Consider the following 27,533-nt stretch of genomic DNA (forward strand, 5'->3'; position numbering starts at 1 on the left):
ATGTGAGAGGGAGCAGGGTTGGGGGTCTAACAGAGTATGAATGTTGATAGAAAAACAGGGAAAGAGATCCAAGAGGAGAGAAGAGTGTAGAGTTGAACGAATTATCTGCTAGATCCAAAAAGGAAAAACCAAGTTGCTGAAGAATGTTTATTGCCCTGACAGTTGGATAATCTAGGTGGTTCAAAAACTAAAAAAGAAGAAGAGAATGACCTTGATATTCTTTGGGGAAATTAGGTAATGTTTTTAATGACTGTGAGATGCTCCCTGACACAAAAAAAAGTCTATCTTTTAATATCAATATTCTTCCAATGATGCATGGCTATGAGTCATGGACTAAAACAGTCTATGAACAGGTTCTAGATCACTCAAAGGGCAATGAGAGAGGCAGATGGTGGGAATGAACATGCTGCAACACTCAAAAAATTGTAAAGGAGATGCACCATAAAGGACCTTATCTAAGAAATCTATGCCCAGAAAAGAAAAAAAACAAACAAATCATGTGCTGGTCTTGTAATATGAACAAGGTGTTACTGATAGACAGTTTATATACCTCACTGGTATTCATGCAATAAGAAAAGTTTAGTGTAAGGCTCCCAGCACAAAGAGAGGAATTCTTGTGCTGATTTTATGGAAGGGCATGAGGAAAAGTTACCCAGGATAGGCTGGTATTAATGGACTATCTGTTTCCTAAGATGGAATACCCACATTCACAGATTCATTGATATGTCTTTTTCATGCATTTATCATTTACCATTTTGTAGTTTCAGTATTATATTCTTTAGGTGAACACTATGATGACAAGGACCAGATCTTATTTAATACTTATATGACCTTTGGCTCCTAATACAGTAACCACTAGATAATATAAGCATTAAATAAATGCTTGATTGTTTTAAACTACCATTATCTGGACTTTTAGGAGCAGTGAAGAAGTCAAATAAAGGAAAATGAACTCCCTTTTAATTATAAAAGGACTGTAACAGGGAATTCTCAAAGTAAATGTATATATAGGTAGTCAAAATAATTCTCTTTTTGTTTTAGCAACTAGAAATAGAAAATCAATTTTCCCTTTCCATAAAGATGCAGAAAGGGAGTGGAAAGTTAGAGAATATTGTTCATAACTATAAGAGTGAAAATAAAGAATAAAGTTTCAAACTTCCCTAATGCTACCAAGTTTCAAATCCAGAACAAGAAACTATGTACTTCTGACTTTAAGACAGAATTCAGCTTAAGGTGAACATTATTTTTTTGGTCTAATTTTACTGAACTCCAGAATAGAACAGTCTAAAATACCAAAAGCAGCTAGGTGGCTCTGTGGATAGAGAGCCAAGCCTAGAGACAAGAGGTCCTGGGTTCAAATTTGATCTCAAATACTTCCTAGCTATGCAACCCTGGGCAAGTCATTTAAATCCATTTGCTGAGCCTTTGCCCTTTTGACTCAGAATTCTAACTAAAACAGAAAGTAAGGGTTGAAAAAATAATAATAATAAAAATCCTGGATGATAAGGAAGAAAGTATTTGATTGTTCCTAGATGTATGTACTTCTTTAAATTTTATTTTAAAACTTATCAATTAAAGATAACAATATTTCATTAAATTAATACTGCTAATCCAAAAGAACAATTCTGATTTATAAAAGCATTCTATAGTCTTGTGTTTTGGTTATACAGTATATGCTTGTGTCTGACACAGACATTCAGATTATATGACCATGACTCAAGCACCACTGCATACCTGGGTGACAAGCTGCCTTCTAGGAACAGAGCTTATAAGAAAAAATAAACAGCCTTTTGAGTGTTAGCTTTGCCAGTGCAAACTAAAGGGATGGGAACGTGACACCATTTAATTCTGCAATTACCAAGCAACTTTTTAAGCTTAACTTGGAGTTCTACATATAATTTCCTACTGAGAAACACATTTTCTACAAGAGAACTCAACAATTCCAGTAGAAATCATTGTAAAACTGTTTCAATGTAAGATAATAAATTAGCATTCCAGTTTGTAGATAAACCTCCTATGAGTTTGATTACCTGAGAGATTAGATCAAATGCAGTTTCTGTGTTATATGGCAAAGTGAGCAGGTGCGGGAAGTTTTCCAGACTTTTTTAAAACCACAGACTATAATGAACATAGTTATTTGCAGGTAAGGAAAAATCTCTTAAAAAAATAACAAAAAAGATTATTAATCCTGGTTTTCCTCTGTAGCATCTCAGAATTTAATGAAATAACTTGCCATAGTAAAGTAAATGTTGGTATAATAATTATCCACAGTAAAGGGGAATGGGGATTATACTTGTGATTTCAGTAGTACAGCAAACTCTCAGATAAGGCAACTCCCATACCAATGCAGGTCTGCATCTTCTCTGAAATTTGTTGTTTAAAGTGTTGCCTGGAGTACTGAAAAGTTAAGAGACTTGTCCAAGGTCATATAGGCAGGATGTATCAGAAGCAATACTTGAGTTCAGGTCGTAATGGCATGGAAGTCAACTTTCTCTCTCCTACTGGAAGTCAACTTTCTCTCTCCTACTCCACCTAGCCTCTCTTAGGAGATAAAATTTCAACATGAGATCGAATCAACTGACTGGAAAATCAGTGTCATTACTTTATAATTATACCACATTTTGCAAAGTCTTTTAAAACAATTTATATACAGCTATTTTTTGTTTTTAAAAATCCCCAACAGTGTTTTTCTTTAAAAACAAGAAATGAATTCAAGAGGGTCAATTAAGTAAAGAGATTAAGATTATATCACAGAATAAGGAAAAAACATTACTTCTAAAATATTTTTCTTAATCTAACATAATATTCTTATATTTCATAATAATTATAAAGTTTTAAAATGGAATGAAATATATTATTAAATTGTCTCAATTCTTTATTTTACATGTTTCTTTTATCATCAATAGATTACAGTTCCTCCAGAGGGCATGAATTGTGTTTTTATAATTTCCAATCATATTCTCAGTAAGTGTTGGCAATGAAAATGATATGAACTTTCATTTTCACAGGGGGTGTTAACCTGGGAAACAGATTGTAATGTCAGATTAAATCCAAAAGAATGTACTATTTCAATATCATAACAACAGCACTGGTAATTTGTTTCCTTATTCAACTATTCCAGATAGCTAAATAAGCAAATACTAAAAATTATTTTCAAGTGTCATTTTGGACAACTTGTTAAAAAACTTGTTAAAATATATATAAAAGGAAAACAGTTATACCAAAGCTCTGGAAAATTATGAAGAAGACACATTCATGGTCTATGACCTTAGAGAGCTGTATCCACCCTAACACCATGAAGGCAAAATAACCAAATGAAATGTTACTGAAATTTTAGTTTTATAATATATCAATTAAGAGATGCATTGTACTTTAGTCCAATTTGAAGTTTTCAAAAAATAAAATATAATGATCAATTATTTTAAAATAGTTAATGTGAAAAGACATTCTTGCATTTAGCAATGTATTACAAGAGGGAGAGCTCAGATTGAGAGCTGCTGAAGTGCTGCTATGAGATTTAGCTCTGCCCTAATCCTTGTGAATTTGAATTTGGTGCACCCACTCTGAGCTTCAGTTTCCTTAATGAATATGTACTAACTGTACTAATACTTGAATTGGATGTTCAGCAGACATCTTAAACTGGACATGCCCAAAACCAAACTCAATTTTTCCCCTTAAACTTTTCCCCCTTTGAATTTCTCTATTACTGTCAAGGACACCATCATATCCTCCCATTCCTCAAACTTACATCTTAGGCTTCATTTTCAACTCCTCTCTCTCCCACTGCCTCTCACTGCCAAAATCCTCTCACCTCCAGGATCAAATACAAAATCCTAGCCCCAACCCGTTCACACTTTTAGGCTTCTTACACCTTACTTCCAAACACATATTCTTCAATCCAATGTCCCTAGACTCCCCTGTTTTATGAAAAAGGCATTCCACTCCTTGCCTCTAGGCATTTTCTGTGATTGCCTTCCATAATTGGAACATTCTCACCCCAAGTCTCTGCTTCCTTGCTTCTCTAGCTTTTTTCAAGTTGCAACAGAAATCAAATTTTTTACAAGAAGTCTTTCCCAATTCCTTTTATTTCTTTTGCCTTCTCATGGTTAATTATTTCTTATTTATCCTGTCAACAGCTTGTTTGTACACATTTCTTTGTTTGTTGTCTCTTCTACTAGACTTCTACTAGCTCCTTGGGGGCAAAGACTTCTTTTGCCATTTTTTGTCTCCCAAGTTTCCCATTCAGTAACCTCTTATTAAAATAAATGACTATGGAAATTGAGGGGAGGCCCATCAATTGGGAGAATGTCTAAATAAACTATGGTGTATGATTATAATAGAATATTACTTCACCATAACAAATGATGAGCAACTTATTTTTAGAAAAACATGGAATTTACATGAAATTATGAAAAGTGAAAATAAGACCAAGAGAACATATATTCAGCTAAAGAATCTAAAGTCTAAAGAGGAACTTGTGAATGAATATCTATCTCCAGAGAAAAGAACTGATAAAAATATTTCAAAAGATATAATTTATATGTACATATTTTTTGTCAAATGATGCCTTCTCTAGTGTAGTGAGGGGAGGAATGAAGGGAGATACCTATGATTTTAATATAACCAACAAACAAATTAATATTCTCAAAAAAAATAAATGTCTGAAAAATAGAAATGGAAATCTCTATATTCCATTGAAAGAAATATCCATAAATTTAAGGAAAATTACAAAGCAAAGCCAAAGAGAAAAAGAATATTCTTTAAGGACTTGAAGAAATGTGCTTACTTCCTTTTTTGACCAGCAGATGTAGCTACAGTTTAAATAGTGAAAGTAAGCATCTTTTATTAAGTGCTCTACAGGTCAGTCATCAGATGGCACTTTTCCTTGGGCAAGATCTACATTACAACCTGAAGTCAGCAAATTCACACTGTAATATAATTAGATTTTCTATGTGAATTACTCCCCAGAGCACCTCAATTCTTCATCTTGCCTTATGTGCATAGACCTGTATTATTTCTAACTATGCTAGAGTTAGTATATTAAACATACTTTCCTTATTCCTAAGCATAGTTATTTAAAGAAAAGATGATGAGATTGTTGTTAAAAGTTTGATGACAGACAACTCTCTCTTACTTTTTATAACACCATAATTATCTCATATATGTATATAAATGCCCTCTTGAGCAAAGGGTAGAAACTAGAAGCCCACTGATTTCCAAGCATGTGTACAGTGAGAGAAATAAGATTAAATTCTCTCACTATATAAGATTATGAGTACAGAACTGCAAAAGAAAAGTGACATGAAAGGGGAGTCGTTAAGGCAATTTAAGACTAGAAAATAAAGTGGCTGTACACATGGGTGAAGAACAAGAGGTAAACAACAGATTACCTATATGGTCCACTCTATCCAGTGTCAGGAGAGCAACAGGAGGACAACAGGTACATAAGAAGAGAAAGCATGGATAAGCCGAGGCCTCCACTGCCACATGGAGCACCCACATCAATGAGATCACAGATCCAATGATGAAGTATTGTGCAGGTCACCAAGCGATGGAGGGCTAGGCCTATTCTGCAGTGCTCACTGGCTCACAAACACTCTTCCAAATGAAGAAATACATGCCAGAGAAAAAGCAATCACAGCTGTCTCCTTTATGTCTTCGAGACATTAAGAAACGTAACAAGGTAAGAGCCTTATGACCGCAGAGAAAATTATTCCTTTACTTGCTCACATAACAAACTCACAAGTCCCTATGCCCATGTTCTGGGACCCACTCAAAAATTTCCCTGCTGCTACTTTGGTCTCTGCCAGCACACTCTGCCCATATCCTCACCCACCATCTTTTGGTAATAAGCAGATCTCAAGTCTGGTTGACATAGGAAAGTGGAAGTCTACTCTTCCAGCTCAGCCAGAGAAAAAGACAGAAGGCACTTAAACAAGAGGATGGGGCCTCTACTATGCCTAAAAGAAAGGAGGTTAACATCTAGTTGAGACTATTTCTGTCTCTCCAGAAGGTTCTTAAGGCAGAGATTGAGACAGGCAAAAAGTGAACTCCCCAAAATGAAAGAGGGCTGAGACAGCTTTGAGTTCTATGTCCAAAAGAAACACCTTCAAAAGGGAAGGAGTAAGAAAATGAGTAGAAGAGGACTATAAGAAAAAAAGGACTAAAAGTAAAAAGGATCTCAAAAGGAAGAAAACTCAGTTAAAAATTTAGAGCACACTCAACAACCATGAGACTGCCAAAGATGACAAGAGGAAAATGTTGAAGAAGCTGTGGTGGGCCTATGAATTAGGCCAGTCATTCTGGAAAGTAATTTGGAACTATGTACCCCCTGTGACCCAGCTATACCATTCAGAGGATTATACTCAAAGAAATCAAAGCCAGGAGAAAAGGAATCTTATGTAAAAAAAAAAGTATAGACTAAACTAAAGGGATAGCCTCCTATTGAAGAAAGATGGCTAAATCAATGCTAATGGCCAAACAATGGTTAAACAAATTATGCTTTATGAATGTAATGGAATATTAACATTTCATAAGAAATGATGAAATGGTCTATTTTAGAAGAAATTGAAAAAACTTTTATGAACTGATATAGAGAAGTGAGAAGTACTGAAATCAATTTATACTATAATATTCTATAGAAAAACAACTGAAAGATGTAAGAACTCTTATCAAGGATTCTTCAGCATCTCTTGGCTCTTTGGATTTTGGCTTCCTAATTAGGACTTTGGATTCTGGTGAGATTTGCTTTCTGATTCACATTTGCAGTCTGGAGATATTAGGATTAAATTTAGGGTATTTGTAGTTAGGTAGAACTTTCACTCTTTCCTACCTCATTGTGAAATTACGCTGCTATAATCATTTTGACTTAAGGAATAATATTTTAAATCAGTGACTACAATATTACCTTAGAATTCTCATATTTAGCATAAATCCTAAATTAAAATTCTTACAGGAGTGACTTGGAACATTTTTTCATAAGATTATTGATAGCTTTGATTTTTCATCTGAAAACTGCTTGTTCATATCTTTTGACCATTTGTCAATTGGGGAATGGCTTGTATTGTAAATTTGACTTTGTTCTCTATATATTTGAGAAATGGGACCTTAATCAGAGAAATCTGTTACAAAAATTTCCCCCCAGTTTGTTGTTTCCCTTCTAATCTTGGTTTTCTTTGTACAAAAAAAAAAAACTTTTAAAATTTAATATAATCAAAATTATTCATTTTACATCTTCTATCTCTAAGTCTTCTCTTCTTTAAACTATAATTTGTCATCCTTATTCTCTCAGTCCCTAGTTTCCTTTTCTTTTGTTCGATCCATGAGGAACTTTAGTGAAGTCAGTGGATGACTTCATTTTGACAGAACAGAGACACAGAGCAGAGTTCCAGCTTAATAGTAAATCTGACAGTGAGAGTTAGCTTTGGTGGTAAAGAGCTAAACTGTTAGCCTGGCATACTGATTAACAAAATGAAAGGGGGAAGGAAGGGAGAATGAAAATCAAATGAGAGGTCTGACAAAGTAACATAATGAGGTAATCATCACAAGAGACAAACTGCCAGATCTTTAGACAATAAAATGACCTAAGGCATCTAAATTTGTCAGATACAAATGTTAATTGATTGTTATTGGCTAAACAAGGAGACTGAGATAGCTGGTCAGTCTTCCAGAGTGTAGCCTTAGGGAAGGGTTTGAATATTACAAGGTTATAGTCTTTATAGAACTCAAGTTCATAGCTGGTAAATAAACACAATGCTCATAAGTGGTTTTTTGAGTACCTCTATAATATTTTCAAGATCTATACATGCCTGGACTGCTACAATTTCCTTCATGATTTTTTTTATTGTATGTGTGATATGTGTCTTCTGTCACGGCCTAAGCAATATGGAAATATGTAGTGCACAAAAACACTGATACAATTATATAATGGCAATCACTACATTTTGCTACCTGCATTGTCACTGAATGACACCCACTGAGTGAGACACCATCAGTTTTCTAATTATATATATGATAACTATTTACCTCCAGAGGGAGAAGTGGAAGGAACTCTAAATCATAAAATGTCAGAAACAATTCTCAAAAAAGGTTTCTACATGTAATTGAAAAATGAGATAAATAAAAATAAATTTTAAAAAACTTTCTAATGTGAGAACTGAGACTATTCACATAGATTCATTTTACACTCATGTATGAAACTGATGGGACAGTAGGACAAAATTAGGAGTTATCATAACCTTTAGAATGATTTGTACTGTATGATAAAATTGTTAAGCAAGTAGAATCTCAAATAATAAATAATCATTTTGGCAACAGTTTACCATTATAATTTCCTTTATACTAAGCAAAGACTAAAGAATGAAAATTTTAGATTAATGTCTAAAATTCTTTATAATAAAATGTATCCCATAACTAGAGAGTTCATAACTGACTAGTCTGGACAAATTATTCTCTTGTGAAACTAAAACAAAGTCAGACTCTTATTAATTTCTTTATTAACTCTGGGTGCAATCCCAGTTACTTTCTTTGCCTGGAAGTACTTCTATCCCTAGACCTTTGAGTTCCAGGGGCTTTGCTGATATTTTTGGCCAGGATGGCTTTTCCTTTGGCCACTGATACTCATCAGAAAGGATAGAAATGGAGCTGCAGGTGCATTTCCATTGCTCTACATATAAGAGAGGGCAGTTTAACAGATCTTACCTGTACAGCTTGTGCTCATAAAGCATTAAGATAACATATTAGATACTGTATTTTCAACTAGCATGTGAAAGGGTAGTATCACAGTAACTGTCCTACATTTTTTAAATTCAGGAACCACATCTGCCTCTATAATACCTTAGACAGACATATCTAGGAATGTATAGAGGGAATATAAATATATATGCAGGCCCAGATAAAGAATTTGGTCACTCAAAGCTAAGGCAACAGCTCAAAAAGTTTTGGGCTCAGAATGAATCACTCATGTCAGAAGAAAGAATATGGGGCATGCAGGAGGACAGGATGAAGAGATAACAGGACTCTAGAGGCCAGAGACTGACTACACAGGAGTGTTGAACAAAGTGAACACAGTCTAAGGAACTGAAGACAGAAAGGACATGGATTCAAGGGTAGGAAATTATAATACAAAAAGAGCAGAGAGCAATAAGAGTGTTCAGTAAGTAGTGGCAAGAGAATGAGCACTAGCCTGGGAAGAGGTGAAACAGAAAACTGAGAGGAAGACACTGAAAAGTAAAGAAGGGGAAGGAGACAGATGAAAAGACCAAAGATAAAGGAAGACAAGCTTGGAATGTGGAAAAGATGTCAGTTAAAGAGTTGGCACATGGAGAACAGTACAGAAGGGACTGCACAAATAACTACTGATAAACATATACATTTTTTGACTAGAGTCAAGATTCCCTGGTACAGGGGGCTCTCTGTGAGGAATTCCTTCTATCAAGGCATATCAGCACCTGCTCTACAACTTCCATTCTTAGAAAGATACAACAGACAATGGAGGTTAAGTAATGTGCCCAGGGTCATACAGCAGGAATGACAGAGGCAGGATATAGACCCAGGTCCAGCCATCTATCCATTTTTATCATGCTACCTCTCAGTATATTTATAATCATTGTTTTGGGATTCTCTCACTATAGGCTATCACAGATAGAAACCATACAGCCCGCTTTAACAAATGACATTTATGTGGCACTTTAAGGTGAGCAAAGTATTTGACATATACCACCTTATTTGATCTTTACAAGCCTGTAAACTAAATCCCATAGATATAACTGTCCTCATTTGGGGAATAAGAAAAATAAGGTTAGGGAGGTTAAATGACCTGACCAGGGTGACACAGCCAGTAGGTATCAGAAGTAACATTTGAATGCAGGTCTTCCTTACTCCCAAGCCCAACACTGTGCATTGTGTCAGGCAGCTTCTCAGCAGTTCTGTAAAAGCAATTGTTGTGAGGTAACCTATTTTGATTAATGGATTACTTGATGTATTTCTGTTCATTTGGAAAGGGAAAAGAAGAGGAAAAAGCAAATAAATCAATGTCTAGAAAAAAAGCTACCATTAAAAGCTAATAGCATACAATAAATACATTAAAGAGTTGTACAAAATGTTATTTAGGATCCGAAGGGGAAAGTTGTTACCCACCAAGGAGGTCAGGGGAGACTTTATGGAATAGCTGCCATCTGTGTTGGACTTTACAGAGTAAGGAGGAATTCAATAGACAGAGAGGGAGGACATTCCAGACAAAAGGAAAAGCACCAAGAGTTGTCCAGTTTGTCTAGAATCTGAGGTACACAGAAGGCAAAGCAATAAGAGATACAAGATAAGATTGACACCAAATTGAATACCAAGACCAGGAGTCTAACCTTTATTCAGTAGGCAAGTAAGACATTGAATATTTTTGAGCCCAGGAGTAAAATGGCCACATTTGTGTCTAATAAAAATTCTGAGATTTAGGTCTAAGAAATAGTGTTGGTACTTACACTGTGAACTCCTAAAACTTTCCAGACAGCAAAACTGATTATACCAACTCCACACCATGCATAAAGAGAGCCCCAACCCAATGCTCGTAGGGCAAGTGAAGAACCACTCTCTGGTAAAGCAGCGGTGGCAGTAATTCCCTGGAAATAAAAACAGAATGGTAAGAACAATGTGAGTCAGAAAGAATGACAAATAAGAGGAAAATTAATCTAAGAGTAAGAAACTGAGATGAATCATAGGATCACTGACTTAAAGCTAACAAGAGACCTTAGAGGCCACTGAATCAATTTTACAGATAAGGAAACTAAGTCTTAGAGAGGTTAAATGACTTTTCCAAAGTCACCCAACTAATACTTATCCAACACAGGCTTCAAATTTAGGTCTTTCTGACTCCAAACCTAGTGCTTTATCGACTATGCCATCTGGGAAAATGGCCAAATGAGAGGTTATTCCTGGGGCAATTTTCTACCCACTAAACTAAATAATATAATAATAACAACAGTAATTACACAGCACTTTAAGGTTTAAGTGTTTTACATATGTTATCTCATTTAATCCTCAAAACTTTGAGAGACAGGTACTATTCTTTTCCTCACTTTACAGATGAGTAAACTGGAGGAAAGTAATGGTAAGTAAGTTCCCTAGGTTCAAATATCTAGTGTCTATGGTGTGTTCAAACTTATGTCTTCTTGGCTCCAAGACCAACTTTCTATCTACTAAGATCAAAACAAAGAACCACTACAATGTAATTGTTTTTTGTTGTTGTTTTAATTGGTCATCCCTAAGTTGCCCAGGCTAGAAGTACAGTGTCACTCACACCTGGGGCAATCCCACTGATCTACAAAGAAGGCTTGGTCAGCTCAGTTTCCAGCCTAGGAAGGTTTATTCCCCTAGGAAGGTGGTCTGTCTGGTTCCTCCTCCCTCATCCCTCTATCATACTGCTGTACTTTGTGCAAATAGCTGATAGGGTTTATCCCTACTGCAGCTAAGATTTCCAGAGCTCAAGTGATCTCCGAGTTTCAGCTTCCCTAGTAGCAAAAAGATTGTAGACATTCACAACGAAGTCTGTCCCATGAGGTTAATTATTAAAGAAATAATCACTGAAGACCAATTTCCCAGCCCCAAACTCTTAGCCCTCCTACACACCTCCCCCTACTCACCACTTCTCACATACACCAATATTCAGCTTCACTTAAAGAAAGTAATGGAAGTAGGAGAGATGTCACAGTTTTTCATACGCTTGGCATTTCTGTAATAATAATAATTTTCTTATTTGAACTGTTTGTGTGGTCCTGTGTATTATCATAATGTTTACACTAAAACTAACCTAAATGGCTACTGAAATTTCAGGTAGGGACCTTGGATTTAACACTCTCACAAAGACTATCTGCTAGTCCTGGCAACCCTAAATACAGGAACGAGAAAACTGACAATAAAAGAGAGTGGGTTAGAAAACAGTGTTTTGGTTCTTGGAACAATCCTCTCTGCAATGTCCTGGCGTGATCTTCTCTTCACCTCTTCATGACCAGTCAAAGGCTTGATGAAAGGCAATCAGTTTATAGAGAAGAAGGTAAAGAATAGGCTACTCAGAGACTCCTGAAGTAAAGTCCTAATTGGTCAGGGCTACTTGCTAAGGGACAGAGACTTTATCCATCCCTGGTACAAGAGGAAAAAGAACAAGAAGGCCTAGAGGAATGGTACAATCGGATAGGGCTTTAAGTAGGGAAAAATTCTGGCCACAAGAAGCAAATTTTCAAAAAGTGTAAAGATCCTAAGGAGGATAGGCTTTTCAGAAAAAAGTTAAAAACATAATGTAATATATTCAAAAGACTAATAATGAAATTCAGAGCCCATCTTTTGGAAGAGAGGTGATAAAAGAAAAAAGGAAATAGGATAGTAGGTAGCGACAGATATTTTAAAATCATTAAAGTCACCAGAGCAATTTTGTTACTATAATGATAAAATATATACACTTAACACAACTTTTCTTTTAAATTACATAACATAAATTCAGCATTCCTTACACAATCAAGCACTAACTTTATCAGGCAATGAGCAAAGTTTTAGAAATACAAAGAAAATGGAAAACTTTGTTGACAAAAAGAAAAAAAAATTTAAATAACATCATGAAAATGAAAATCTGAATGCCTTCAAGAAATCATTCAAAATGTTTTATGATTAGAAATAGTGAAAGCAGGAAGCAAAGTTAGAGAATCTAACCCTATCTGTTGGTGATCCAGAGTATCATCCCAAAAAAATTCCGCAAAAGGGAGATATGATTATCTGTAATTGTAGATCACAGAAGAGAAAATATACTACTGAATAAATTGCTGGAGAAACTAGAGTTTAAAAACTCATATTTTCTAAAAGGGATTGCTTAAAGAATAAACACATTCCTCAGCAGCATATTTGAACTTTTACATAAATTAACCATGTTTTAGAGCACAGAGGGATTATAAATAATCATAAAAGGAAAAAATAGTAAATAAACAATTCACAGATCATAATGCAATAAAAATGGTAAACAGTACAGGAACCACAAACAAAAGGACACAAACCCAAATGGAGACAACAATAAAATCCTAAATAATAAGTAGGTCAAAGAATAAATCATAAAAACAATAATTAACTTAAAAAATGAAATACCTACAAACATATTCTGAAAATAAAAATGAGGATTAGCAAACAGAATGTGCATTTTATAAAATTAGAAAGCTAATAAAAAAAAGTCCACCTAACATAAGCAAGAAAATATATTAAAATTAGAGGAGAAATGAACTAGAAACCAAATACTAAAAAAAAAGATAGATAAAACCAAAAGCTGATAATGAAAAAAATGACAAATAAAACTTTGAAAAGATTAATAAAATTGATAAAATTGATCAATAAAATTGTCAGATTAAAAAGGGGCCAGAAAATGAAATCAATAAGGTAACAACTGAGGAAGGTAGGGCAAAGGAAGCACAGGGAGTCCATAAGACCTCTCAGTTCAAATCTGGTCTCAGCCACAATCTAGCCATGTGTCCCTAGAGTCACACAGCTTTAAAAACAAACAAAACCCACCTTATTTGTCTCAGTTTCCTCATCTGTAAAATAGGAATGATAATAGCCTCTACCTACCAGAGTTGTTGAGAGGATCAAATGAGATAATAACTGTAAAGCACTTAGGACTGTAGCTAACATATTATATAAACGTTAGTTATATTTATATAACTATTGTAGTTATATAAACTATTATATAAACTATAAACTATTATAGTTATATTTATATAACCATTATATAAACGTTAGTTATTATTATCTAAAATCACAACAAAAGGGGACAGGTGTGTGGCTCAATGGATATAGAACCAGGCCTAGAGATGGGAGGTCCTAAATTCAAATCTGACCCCAGATATTTTTTAGCTGTGTGATCCTGGGCAAATCACTTGACCTCCATTGCCTTGCCCTTACCACTCTTCTGCCTTGGAACCAATATACAGTACTGATTCCAAAATGAAAGGTAAGGGTTTAAAAAATAAAAATAAAATAAAATCACAACAAAATTAGAAGAAATAAAAATAATCAGAACTTATTAAATACAATTATGTTAACAAAAATAATACAAAAGAAATATTTTCAAAAATATAGAATATTCAAACTAACATAAGACCAAATAAATTTAAATAAGTTTAAATAAAACAATAATCCAATCTCAGGAAAGTAAATGGAATTAGCTATAAAGGAATTACCAAAGGGGGGTGGGGAAATCCTGTTCTGATGTATCCACAGGTAAATTCTATAAATTTTTTTAAAAAAACATTTAGTAACTATACTACACAAATTATTCTCAAAAATTTAAAGGCACACAACCAACCTCCTTTTATGAGACAAATACAGTCCTAATACCTAAACCAAAGAATATAAAGCACAGGACTAAAAGTAACATCATTAATAAATATCAATTCAAAAAATTTAAATAAAATTCTGTCAAACAGGCTACGCTGATTTATGCAAGAAATATATTCTTTATGGTCAAGTTGGATTTATACTAGGGAGGCAAGGGTGGCTCAACATTAGGAAAACAGTCAACATGTTTAATCATAGTAGAAACAAAATCATCCAAACTATAATTATTTTGATATATGTAAAAAATATTTCAGTCATTTGAAATTATAAAAGTATAAGTAGAAATTTTGTTGTTTTAGAAGTCAGTCTGCTAAATTCAAAATTCTCAAATCCAAATTGTTAATAATTTTCTTCATAGAGGTTATAGTCAACCTAATTTAATACTTAAATTCTTTAATTGCTTTTAATAAGAACAATATACAGCACCTCTTCCTTTTAGTGAGTCCTACAGCAGTTAACCTAGATACCTTACATTTTCTGCTTTAAAAAGATCTGTGCTTTAGCTTCATAAACTGGCCTCATTTCCCTCCAAAAGTAGAAGCCATTAACCAAATGCTATTAAGTCAGAGGAAGTTTAAACACCACTGACCCAATTCTGACTTTAGAAACATGAGTTAAATTATTTCCCAAAGGGTCAGAATTTAGCCTGTGAATAAATATATTAAAAACATTAATATTCTGTTTAAACCAAATGCTCTTCTTACATATTTAATATAAAGGTATACTACATAACACAGTTTGAGGAAAAGAGGAATTAAAACAGTGGAACAGGAATTAAAACAGCTGGCCTTGGAACCAGAAAACCTGGGTTCAAACCTAATTCTAACACATAGAGGACGTACCAAAAGTCTTTAGTGCCGTTTTTATTTTATTTTATTGATTAAGAAGATTTTTCCATGGTTACATGATTCATGTTCTTTCCCTCCCCTCCTCCACTCCCGTCATAGCCAACTCGCAATTCCACTAGGTTTTACATTTGTCATTGATCAAGACCTATTTCCATATTATTTATATTTTTAGTGCAGTTTTAAATTAGTGTACTAGCACTATGGGGGCCCTCTGTATTAGCTGTGTGACATTGGACAAGTCACGTAAATTCTCTCAATATTTCGGGTTCTGTGATAATAAATATCAGAGAAAGTGTACCAGCATTGAGAGTGGGAGGTTCAGCAAATCTCTCAATCAATGAAAGCATAGCTCTACTTATTATTCCTATCTAAATAACTGTTACAACATTTTTATCAAACCTAATTTTTGCCTGATATTTTTCTTTAAAAGTATTAATCTATTTAAATTTGTATTCATTTCTATTTTTTTACTTCTTATAATTTATTTAAATAGGATTGTTTCCCCATGGTTACATGATTTGTGTCTTTTTTTTTTTTAAGTAAAAATAGTATGCTTTGATCTGCATTCAGACTCCATTACATCTTTCTCTGGAGGTGGATAGCATTCTTTGTTATTAGTCCTTCAGAATTTTCTTGGTTTATATTGTATTGCTGTGAAGTTAAATCTTTTATAGTTAATCCTTGTACAATATTGCTGTTACTGTGTACAATGTTCTCCTGGTTCTGCTTACTTCATTCTGCATTCTCTACACTGACATATACATACCCTCTATATTCATGTAGGTCTGTCTATAGTTTTATTAAATGATCTTGCTTATCATTTTCTGTAGCACAATACTACTCCATCACAATCATACCACAATCTGTTCAGCCATACTCCAATTGATGGACATCTCAATTTCCAATTCTTTGCCACTATAAAAAAAGGGTTGCTATTTTTGTACAAATAGGTACTTTTCATTTTTTTCTCTCTTTGGAATTGTGAGAATTTATTTTATTCATTCCTATATAGTAGGGAAAATTACTGTGAATTCCTGTGTTTGGGATCTGGGTCAGAGACACCATGTAGTCTGCTTCTTTTTGCATTTTCTCTGTCCTTGGCAATTCCAAAGAATAGCTTCCTTTTTTAACAGAAATTGGTTAATAAAGGAAGGGAACAAGGGTTCTTTTCTTCCAATATGACCTGTCTACCTGTGGGGATGGAAAGAAGTGGATGATTTGATGGACCACTTCTTAATTAGCTATCATCAATCAAAGATGTCTTGGGATGTTCAAGACAGGGGCTGAATAATGAGCTCCCATGAATCTATTTATTGAGCTGCCAGAGCCAGCTCAGCTCATCCCCTAGTTAGAAGAGAGCCATAGAGATCAATATCACTCTACTGGTTATGATGCTGGCCTAACCAATAAACCTGATATAATCAAGAAACATATTCTTAACTGAAAATAAGTCTCTGGAGAAAACTTTAATTGTTAACAGGATAGAGACTGAGTAGTGGTATTACTGAATCAAAGAGTATGCTTTTATAGTATAATTTTTAGAAAGATAGATGGATAGATATAGATAATATTGTTTTATAGTGCATTGAGCATAGCTCTAAATTACCCTCCAAAATGCTTGGAATGATTTGCAACTCCCCCAATAGTACATTAGTGTCCCAGTTTTGCCACATCCCCTCCAACATTTATCATTTTCCTTTACTGTCATATTAGTCAATCTGATAGGTTCCGGTACCTCAGAATTACTTTAATTTGCATTTATTTAATTAATAATGGTTTAGAACATTTTTTTCACATGACTATAGATAGCTTTAAATATTTTGTCTGAGAACTTCCTATTAATATCAATTGAGGAATGGCTTGTATTCTTATAAAAAGATTAATCTAATTAAAAAACATTTCAAAAATAAATTCACGGTAATAGGGATTGTGCATTTTAAAATGGCTCTGAAACCTGGGAGACTACATCTCCCAGGACTCTCTACTTCCTTTGTGGAAAGTGTCAGAGAAAGTATAAAAGAAGAGAGAAGCATGGGTTTTCACACCTTTTCTGCAGAAGGGCCTTTTCTGGAGAAGCACCTTTTTGCCCAGAGATCCTTTTAACCCCAGGCTGGAGATCAAACTTTTTCTAGCCCCCAAACCTTTACTTTCCTAACCTAAATAAACCTATCTAACTATCCTTAGAATCTGGCTTGATTCCATTTAATTCCCTAGCATAATTATAGCTAAAAAAGAAAAGTCTGGTCAATTTCCCTACCTGAACAGGGTGAGAAATCCCAGCTACCTTCCTTTCCCTTCTTTTCCCTACCTTTTCCCTCCATTTTTCCATCAATAGGATAAAGATGAAAACTGATGTAACCTTATTAAGAAATTCAGTCACAAGTTGAATTCCCGGACAGTCATATCAATCAATCAACATTTATTAAATGCCTACTCTGCACAAGTGCTAAGCACTCAGGATACAAAAAGAGGCAAAAAACATCCCTGCCCTCAAGGAGCATTTAATTGGAGAGACAACATGCAAGCAAATTCACACAAAGCAAGTTCTATACAGGATAAATAGGAAATAAGTACTAGAGGGAACTATTGGCATAAAGTGGGATTGGAGAAGGCTTTCTGTAGAAGTTGATATTTTATTTGAGACTTAAAAGGAAGCCAAGGAGGTCACTAGTTGGAATAGAGGAAGGAAGCATTCTATGCATTGGGAGAGTCAGATAAGAATGTTCAGAGCAGAGATGGAATGTCTTCTTTGTAGAACATCCAGGAGGCCAGTGCCAAAGAGTACATGTTGCAGAATAAAGTATAAGACTGAAAAGTACAATAATTTTAAAAAATAATGCTAAAAGGCTTCAGAACTTTGATCAATGCAGTGGTCAATTATAAGTTCATAAGATTTATAGTGAAACATAGCACATCTTAGTGATTTCAGTGGTAGGCTATAGCTTTCTAGATTCTCAAATAAAACTAATATTTGATTTATTTTTTTAAAAATACCTTTATTACAAGGGAGAGTTCTTGGGATGGGGGATGAGGAAGAAGAGTCATTGGAAAGTAATGGTAGAATAAAAATAAAAAATGAATAAAACATCAAAAAATTTTTGAAAAGAAAAAAGTAGAAGACTAGAAGAGAGGCAGGGTGGTATGAAAGGTAATGAATGGTTTTTGAATGCCAAAGCATTTTTTGTATTTGCTCCTAGAGGAAATAGGAAGCCACAATCACAAAGAAAGATCATCTGAAATGCTAGCCAAAAAAAAAAGGGGGAAATAAATGTTGCATATGTACATATGCTTGTGTCTGATTATATTTTTTATTGACTTATTTGGCAATTCAGTTTTCCTTAATTATTACACAGAACTTAATTTAAAATTTAAATTAAATATCAAGCATCTTTAATAAGACATGAATATTTGCATGCAGTTCCACAGAAAAGTTATTTATGAATCCCCAAAACATAGTGCAGATATTGTACTGGATTTTCTAAGGCTAAAATAGTTGAGTGGCTCCTTTGTAAATTACTTTATACTCATTCCACATTTTTGTCTCAATATAAGCATGTATTATTAGTGTGAATATTTACCCATACTTTTCTGAAGTAGCTGGTAAAAGTTAATATTCTTTTATACAGGCGTAGACATTAAAAGGCAAGACCATTAAGCAACCTACTCAAAGTTAACTAAAAGTCAATGAAACAACTAAGAACAAAAGTTCAATAATTCTCATAAATTTCATCTTTAGAGAGCATTTAAGTCAAACTAATTTTAATCACTAGTTCATAAGATACATTTTAATATTTCCCTTATATTCTTATTGTATGATGTAACCTGAAAAGTATAATTTTCCTTGCTAAGACAGGCAAAAGTTTCATTGTTATAAAATATGACAAAATAGTGACTTAATTTTTTTTTTAAACTGACCTTGTCAGTTACAACAGAAAACTGAATCTGGCTCTTTTATTTGCCTAAAAATGAAGGGAAGTTATTGGGATGTCAGCTTTATTATTTTTTTTTATTTTTTTATTATGCCAACTTTGAGGGTTTATAAGTTCAAATCCTACTTCTGCCTCCTATGCAAGTGATTTAACATCTTAAGGCTCCATTTCTTTGGTTGCTTGATTGGTTATTGTCCTTTGTACTTAAAAGACAACAAAGAGGACCAAAATGACATCACTATGTTGGGGTCATCATGCAATGTGTCTGATTGTGGCTGATCAGACCAATACCAATATGGAATATCTACTATAGGTTGGACACAAATAGCTCAAATGAACATTTGAGTTGGAGATGTCTCCAATTTGTGCATCTCATATTTCTTTTTAACCACTGCAATTCTGCTTTGCTCATAGAGTCCAAGTAGCTTCTTTGATGTAGGCACAAGTACAGCATGCTGGTCTGTTCTGTGCAAGTGTCTCTCATGTCTCATAATGAATATTAAAGTTCTTCAAAAACACCTTAAGAGTGTCCTTGTATGCCTTCTTCTGACTGGCATGTGAGCTCTTGCCTTGTGTGAATTCTCTATAAAACAGTCTTTTAGACAAACATGCATTTGGGTTAAGGTTTTTGAATTTGAATTTGGGATTCAAACAATGTGGCTAGCACAACGGAATAATTCTTTCTGCAGTAGCATTTGAATGCTTGGCCGTTCAGCTCAAGAAAGGACCCCAATGTCCAGTACCTTATCTTACCAGGTGATCTGCAGAATCTTCCTAAGAAAATTCAAATAGAAATGATTCAAATTCCTGGAACTGCACAGGTTTAGGTTTCACAGGCATACATCAATAAGATCAGCATAAGGGCTCTTTAGACCTTCAGTTTGGTTGGCAGTATAATACCTCTTCACTCCCAGACTTTCCCTCAGAGCTTCCCAAACACTGAAAAATCTGTATATCAGCCTCATCAGCTATGTGTTCATCCCTGGAAAGTATACTGCTAAGATAAATGAACTTATTCATACCATTCAAAATTTCCTCATTTGCTGTAACCAGTTGGTTCCTATATGGTAAAATTCTTGTTGGTGGAGAACCTCTGGGTTCTTGGTGCTAGTTATCAGATCAAAATTAGCACAAGTAGCAGAGTATGGATACATATTCTGTTGCATATCAGTTTCAAAGGCTGCACTTAGTGCATAATTTATTTACATATAAAATGAAAGAGTGAAGACTCTTCTGGCTTTCTGTTAGGACAATAATTGTTTTGGAGGATGTGTCCTTTTTTTAATTCAAATTTTTGATTTGATATGATGAGTTCCTATTATAAAAACTCCCTTCATGAACACAAACTAACAACTTAAGGAACCATACCCGGTCACAGAGCTAGTTTGTGTCAGAAGTAGACCTTGAACCCAAGTCTTCCTGCTTCAACAGCTGCTAAAACTTCCATATTATAATGAAACAAATAATATATATTTTAAAATTTCCCTTCAACAATAACATTACTTTGATTATACATAAAAAATGTTAAACTAGTTATAAATATGAAATATGTGTGGCCCTTTAAAAATATAAAATTTACTTATTCAATCAGGTAAATGACTTAAAATAATATGTTTAATTGTGATATATGATGGTGATAGAATACTACTGTGCTGTAAGGAATGATGGACTTGAGGATTTCTATCTGAACTAGAAGAATCTCCAGGAACTAATGCAGAGTGAATTAACCATAACCAAGAGATTATACACAGAAAGTGGAACAATCCAATGTAATGGACTTTGCTACTACAAGACAATCCCAGTTTTTTTTATAAGACTTTATGAGAAAGAATGTTATCCACATTGAAAGAAAGAACTGTAGGAGTAGAAACACAGAAGAAAAACAAATGACTCATCATTTGTTTATATGGATATATGATTAGAGATTTTGGTTTTAAAAGATTATGACTAAAAATAATAATATGGAAATAGGTATAAGTGATAACATTTGTATAATGTAAAAGTGCTTATTGAATCCAGGAGGGGAGAAAAAAATGAAATATGTAAACATGTGAAAATATTTTTTAATTAAAAATTAAAAAAAATAAAATAATACAATATGTTAATCTGTTCATTCTTTTTCTTTTTTATTATTCTTAGGTGGGGAAAAAAGATAAGAATTCAGTCAATTAACATTTACTAAATTACCTAGTATGTACTCTTTCAAGCTTCCTAATTTCTCAACTAAAAATCACTTAGAATGGAAGAAAATACTCTTTCTACATTTGTGAAAGAAATTATTACTGTTAAAAATTGATTATCTCTTCAATAGTCTATAACCATATCTTTGCTTAAGTTCAATATCATCTAAAATCTTACTAAATATATATTTCATGAATGATTCACACATCCCAAAAAATGATAAGAATTGATATCCATGAAAGGATGCTGGTAGATAACCACTTGATTCAGTTATGTTTCACTCTTCGTGACCCCTTTTGGAGTTTTCTTGGCAAAGATTCGGGGGTGTTTATCATTTCCTTCTCCTGCTCATTTTATAAATGAGGAACTGAGGAAACAGGTTTACTCTATTGCAAATTCAATTAGTCAACAATGTGACAAAATAGGAAAAAAATATCCTGAGTAATAAAGGGCAAGTAATCTATTCTCTCAGTACCTTGGACAACTCTTACAGAAGACCTACCAATCAGTATTGATGGAGATTTTGCACACAGGGAGTAAAATGACAGGTCTGAATGTTCCTTCATCCATCCCTTTCATCAACCTAGTATTTGAGAAATAGGCACATTTACCTTTACTAAATTTTTTTAATTAGATTTAACCTATCATGAAAGATTGTCAAGAGTTCTTTGATCCCAAGTCTCTCACCCAATGTGTTAACTACCCTTCTATCTGTATGCCATCTACAAATATGAGCATGCCTACATCTTCATGAAAATCATTAATAAAAATGTTATTAAGTAGCCTGGAAATTTAGGCCTCTCTACTTAGGGCTTTCATCCAAGCTGAAATCAATTTATTAATCTTTAGCTCTCTATTCCTTTAAGCAATTCCAAATCATCTAAGTGTACATCAACATCTCTTTATCTTATACTTAGCATAGAAATCTTGTTAAGGAAACAGGTTACAAAGTTATCTCCATTTTTTAATGGAGAAAAGATTTCTTAATATTTTTACTTAGAAATCAAATGAGATAATAATTGTAAAGCACTTAAAGCACAATATCTGGAGCATAGCAAATACTTAATAAATGCTTGTTCTCTTAAAAACTAGCAATTTAAAAAAAGAACTTTAGACTATGCATACCGATTCAAAGACCTCTTAAAATCAATGTCAAACACCATCATATTCTATTCTCATTCCAGGTAGCAAAATTTTACCAAAAATAACTTTGTGAATCACAAACCTTATTGAACCATTGAGGGCTTCTCCTTTTAGCCAGTGACAGAGTTGTAACAAAACCAGCCACCATTCCTGCAGCAGCAACTGTACCAAGAAAAATTCCACCTGCCAAAGATTAAATTTTTGAAATTCAGAAAGAGTTTAAGAAAGTTTCAAAGAAACTTTAAGGTGTGCTCAATCCTCATTAAAAAAAAGAAAAAAGAAAAAACTCTCAAAGTATTTATCAACTACAATGGAGAAAATGAAAAGCTATTACACTTGTTTGGGATCCCTGCCACTGTGTAATGTCAAGGGTTAGAAAAGAAGTATTATTTTGTTTTAGTTTTCCCCATTAAACCAAGTCCATTCTGAAAAGAGCAATGTTTAATGGAAATTAATGGAGGTATGTTTAATGGAAATAGCAATAGCTGGGGAGTCCAATAGTGATGACGGTACCAGCACCTACCCCATAACTGAGGCGAGCGGTTTGTAAGCCTCAGAACTACACAAATGTGAGATATTGTTATAAAATCTAAAATGTTTTCGTCGCCCCAGACCTCACTCCCAGCGCTAGGTGGTGACTCTAAGGGGCTTAAACGGAGGGTAGTCTGTCTTCCTCTTCTCCCAAAACTCCCCGAAGCTCCCCACCAAAACACCAAGTGCTTCGGGGCTGGCTAAAAGGGTCCTTAGATCATCTGGTTGTTCTACAGATGAGGAAAACGAGGCTCAGTGTAGCGAAGCCTCTGGCTACCAGTCCAAAAGGTCGCTCGTTAGGGAGGAGCGGGGAGGAGCCCAGCACAAGCGTCCTCTCCGGCCAACTCCTCCCCCAATCACAAAAACTGAATAATCCGCTGATCTAGGTAGAGCGCGGCAGGCCCACACCACGGCCGAGCCCCGAGACTCCCCAGAAAGTTCAGGGCTCTGGAGAACCAGCAGCTGCCCCGCGCACCTTTCACGAGAAACAGCCGATTGTCCGAGCCTGCGGGTTGCTCCAAAGACCTTGAGAACCCCCCGGGCCCGGGGCTCACAGGATCCATGACTCGATGGCGGCTGAGCCGTCCAATAACTGAGCCCGGATGGAAACAAAGGTCTAGGACAGAGAAGTGCCGGCAAAGGAATACTGTCACGGGCTGGGTTACCAGCTACAAAGTTCCGCCCTTCCCTTTCCGGAGTCGGAGCTCCACGTGCTCTAGCCCCACCCTCAACCACCGCAAGCCCAAGCCGAAACTTGCGCAGAAGCTCTATGGCTCCCCAGCTGGGTCACGTGGGCTAGAGCCCCTTGTGAGGACTGTTGTTGGGTTGGGAAGGAGGACCAGCAAGCATGGAAATATAAAATAATCTAGGGCCTTACACCTCTAAGATCTGATATTAAATATTCACTGCCTGAATCTAATACTAAAAGTTGCTGGCTGCAGCAAACAGCCCAAGACATCTGGAACTCCTGGCATGGTGTACTAAATGAATGGGTAGATGTTTGGATGGATGGATGGATGGATGGATGGATGGATGGATGGATGGATGGATGGATGGATGGATGGATGGATGAGTAAGTAGTAGATAGATGGTTAGATGAATGGCTGAATGAATGATTGTGTGGACTGATGAAAAACTGAATACCTGGATAGATGGATGGATGGATGGATGGATGAATGGGTTGATAGATGAATGAATGAATAATTGGATAAATGAATAATTGCATAGATGGGTTGATGAATAAACAAATATAATAGTTGGATGGATGGACAAATTGGCAGATGTATGGATAGATGAATAAATGAATAATTGGATGAATGGAAGCATGAGTGTATAAACAAATTGGTAGATGAATGGATGAATGGATGGTAGGATGGATAGATAGATGAATAAATGAATGAAGAAAGTATTTATTAAGCACTTGTGAGGCAACAGATGGAAAAGTAATGAAGCCCTTTACTTTCAAGGTGCTCACATTTTACAGGGAGAGACAAATATATATGAAAAGTTTCAGTTGCAAACCAGATGGAAAGGTCCCATGATTCTTGGGATTCAGAGGCAAAGTAATGTCCCTTTAATATAGTCTCCATTTACGATATATTAGTTTGTGATGCTGAACCATTTGACAATTCCAAAGACTTTGATGACAAAAACTTTCTTTTCTGAATCTTCAATTGCAGCATCTGCAGGAGGAATGGCCAGGCTGCATTTCCACAAAGTTGATGGCTGATGACTGTGGGTACTAAACTAAAAGCATTGCCATTCCCAAGACCCATACATTCAGGGTCCTACACTGTTACCATCAGGATCTATGGAGAAATGGTGGTCAAGGTGGTTGTCGTGCTCTAATTTGCCTGGCACATGCTGCTTCCTGTTTCTCCTTCAGAGTGTCTTGCTGCTTCAGATAAGTTTGTTTTTCTGCCCTATGGGTATGCATTAGTAGGGATGGCTAACCCTTTCTCTATAAGAATTGCTTTCCCAGAGAATGGATATGAGGGCTAGTCTGGGAGCAGGAAAGGTGGGAAAGAAAGAAAGCCGCCACCTTCAGGGCACCTATACTTATCTGCCTAATGCTAGCAATTTGTCAGCAGTTGCTACTGGTAGCAATAAGGAAGATAGGACCTTTCCCTACAATGGAATGAATCAATCTAATCCAATCTCTGGGAAAACTAAGGTCCAAAGCAGGGAAAATTGCCCAGAGTAACAAAAATAGTGCCAGAACCAGAATTTAAACCTAGTGTTCACACCCCAAATTCCTGCCACCAAATGTTATTATTGTACTGATCCCATAAACATAAGGACCAACAAGTAGGCTAGCTTGGGAGGAATCTAGACTACCTGGTGTATAATCAACCTGAGAATATAGGTTGAACTCTAGTTATGAAGATCTTTAAATGCCAAGTAGTTAGTCAATAAACTTTTATTATGTGCCTACTATGTACCAGGCCCACTGTTAAGTGTAGAAGAACCAAAGAAGGTAAAAGACAGTCTTTGACCACAAAGAACTCATAGTCTAACAGGGAACACAATATAAGAACAATTATGTCCATAGAAGTTATATACAGGATAAATTTGGAATGACCTAGAGTGGAAAGGTACTAGAATTAAGGAGGTTCAGGAAGTCTTTGTTGTAGAAGGTAGGACTTGAATGAAGCCAGGAGGCAGAAATGAGGAGAGTATTCCAGGTATGGAGGAAAGCCAACATACTTGAATCAAGATGATGGGACCGTTTTTGTTTAAGGAATACCAAGGATGCCACTGTCACTGAATCACTTAGTGCATGTGGGAGAGGGTATAAGTTATAAGATGATTAAAAAGACAGGGAGACCAGGTTATGAAGGTCTTTGAACTCCAATCAGAAGATTTTATATTTGCTAGTGATAGGAGCCACTGCAATTTGAATGGCAGAGGGAGGAAAGGATGATACATTCAGATCTATTCTTTAGGAAGGTTAATTTGACCACTGAGAGGAGAATGGACTGGTAGGGAGAGGAACAAAAGTCCAACTGGGAGGTTGTTGCAGTAGTCCAGGCTTGAGGTGATAAGGATCTACACCAAGATGGTGACAGTGTTGGAGGAGAGGAGTTGAATTCAAAGGAAATTGCAAAGAGAAAAATCAACAGGCCTTGGCAATAGATTGGATATAGAGCATGAGGGAAACATGAGGAGTTGACACTTAGAATGAGAGCCTGGGTGACTGGGAGATTGATGGTGCCCTCAAGAATAACAGAAAAGTTAAGAAGAGTAGAAGTTCTAGGGGGAAAGGTAATGAGTTCAATTTTGAACATGTTTAAGGTGAATAGGAATTTGTTTTATTTTAGAAGTAATCAAAATCCAGGGGGCAGCTATGGCTCAGTGGTTAAGTGCACTGGACCTGTAGTCAAGAAAGCCCAAGTTCAAATCCAGTCTCAGACACTTCCTAGCTGTGTATCCTAGCTGGACATGTCACTTATCCTCTGATTGCCTGACAAAAGGATTCTATAGACCTACTGGGGAAGGAAATGGCAAACCATTTCATTTTCCTTGCCGAGAAAATCCCATGGAAAGCTATGGAGTCACAAAGAATTAGACACAACTGAACAACAACAAAGATCCAAGGTTTGTGTAATTCTGTTGTACTTCACAGTCATCATTTCTTTTTAAACCCTTACCCTCTGTCTATAGAATCAATACTGGGTATTGGTTCAAGACATAAGAGCAGTACGGGCTAGGCAATGGGGGTTAAGTGACTTGCCCAGGGTCACACAGCTGGGAAGTATCTGAACCCAGATTTGAACCTAGGACCTCCCATCTCTAGGCCTGGCTCTCAATCCACTGAACCACCCAACTGCCCCCTACTGTCATCTTTCTTAGTTGTTTTATAGCATTATATTGATATATCCCATTTTGTTCACCAAATGTCCTACCATTGGATAGCTAGGACCACCTTCTTTTGAGGTTAAGTAAATGAGCCTGTGGATGTCGAAAACTTAGCCAAGATCACATGAGCAAGCAATCCTGGAGCAGATGCTGATATCCAGGTCTCTTAATCTGTTGTCCAATGCTCTTTTCATGGCACAACACTCTACCTAAGGGACTGTTAGCACCTTCAAGACAGCAAAACAATTGGCACTTTATTTACATGATGAAATGTCTCTATAAACTTCAGGGAAATAGTAGCAGCTAAATTAGCCTCCTCTGCAGTTATAATGAACAGTGCTGCATGGGGACACACTGAGGAGGCTGTAGGAAGAATGTGGTGATTTGGTTCCCAACTAAATAAAGTTTAAGACCTACCTATTAGAACTGAAAGATACAATATACACATACAGATGTAAAGAAAGACCCTACTTGGGGTCAAGTCCCTTGTGTTTCATGAGGCTGTCTCCTCTCCCTGTAGCAAGGAACTATCCTTGTGTGGCTCAAAGGCAGGCAAAATAGGTATCTCTAAGACTCAAACCTTCTCTCTTTGCTGAAGAAGATTTTAATTCCTACCAGGAGCAGGAGTAGAAAGTTGGACTCAAACATTACCACTCTGCTCTCCTCAGGAAGAAAAGGGACT

At 35.5% G+C, this 27,533-nt stretch overlaps 1 protein-coding gene across 1 annotated transcript in view; it reads right to left on the reverse strand.

Moving 5' to 3' along the window:
• Positions 1-23,759, reverse strand: part of TMEM242 (transmembrane protein 242) — a 58,696-nt gene extending 34,937 nt beyond the window's left edge. The window contains exons 1-3 of the mRNA XM_001381326.5: positions 23,469-23,759; positions 22,545-22,645; positions 10,476-10,613 (exon numbers count right to left, since the gene is read on the reverse strand). Of these exons, the coding sequence (XP_001381363.2) occupies positions 10,476-10,613; positions 22,545-22,645; positions 23,469-23,556 (327 nt within the window). The 5' untranslated portion in view covers positions 23,557-23,759. The remainder of the gene's footprint in view (positions 1-10,475; positions 10,614-22,544; positions 22,646-23,468) is intronic.
• Between the last annotated feature and the right edge of the window lie 3,774 nt (positions 23,760-27,533).

The sequence above is a fragment of the Monodelphis domestica genome, chromosome 2, assembly GCF_027887165.1.
Source record: "Monodelphis domestica isolate mMonDom1 chromosome 2, mMonDom1.pri, whole genome shotgun sequence".
Taxonomy (NCBI): Eukaryota; Metazoa; Chordata; class Mammalia; order Didelphimorphia; family Didelphidae; genus Monodelphis; species Monodelphis domestica.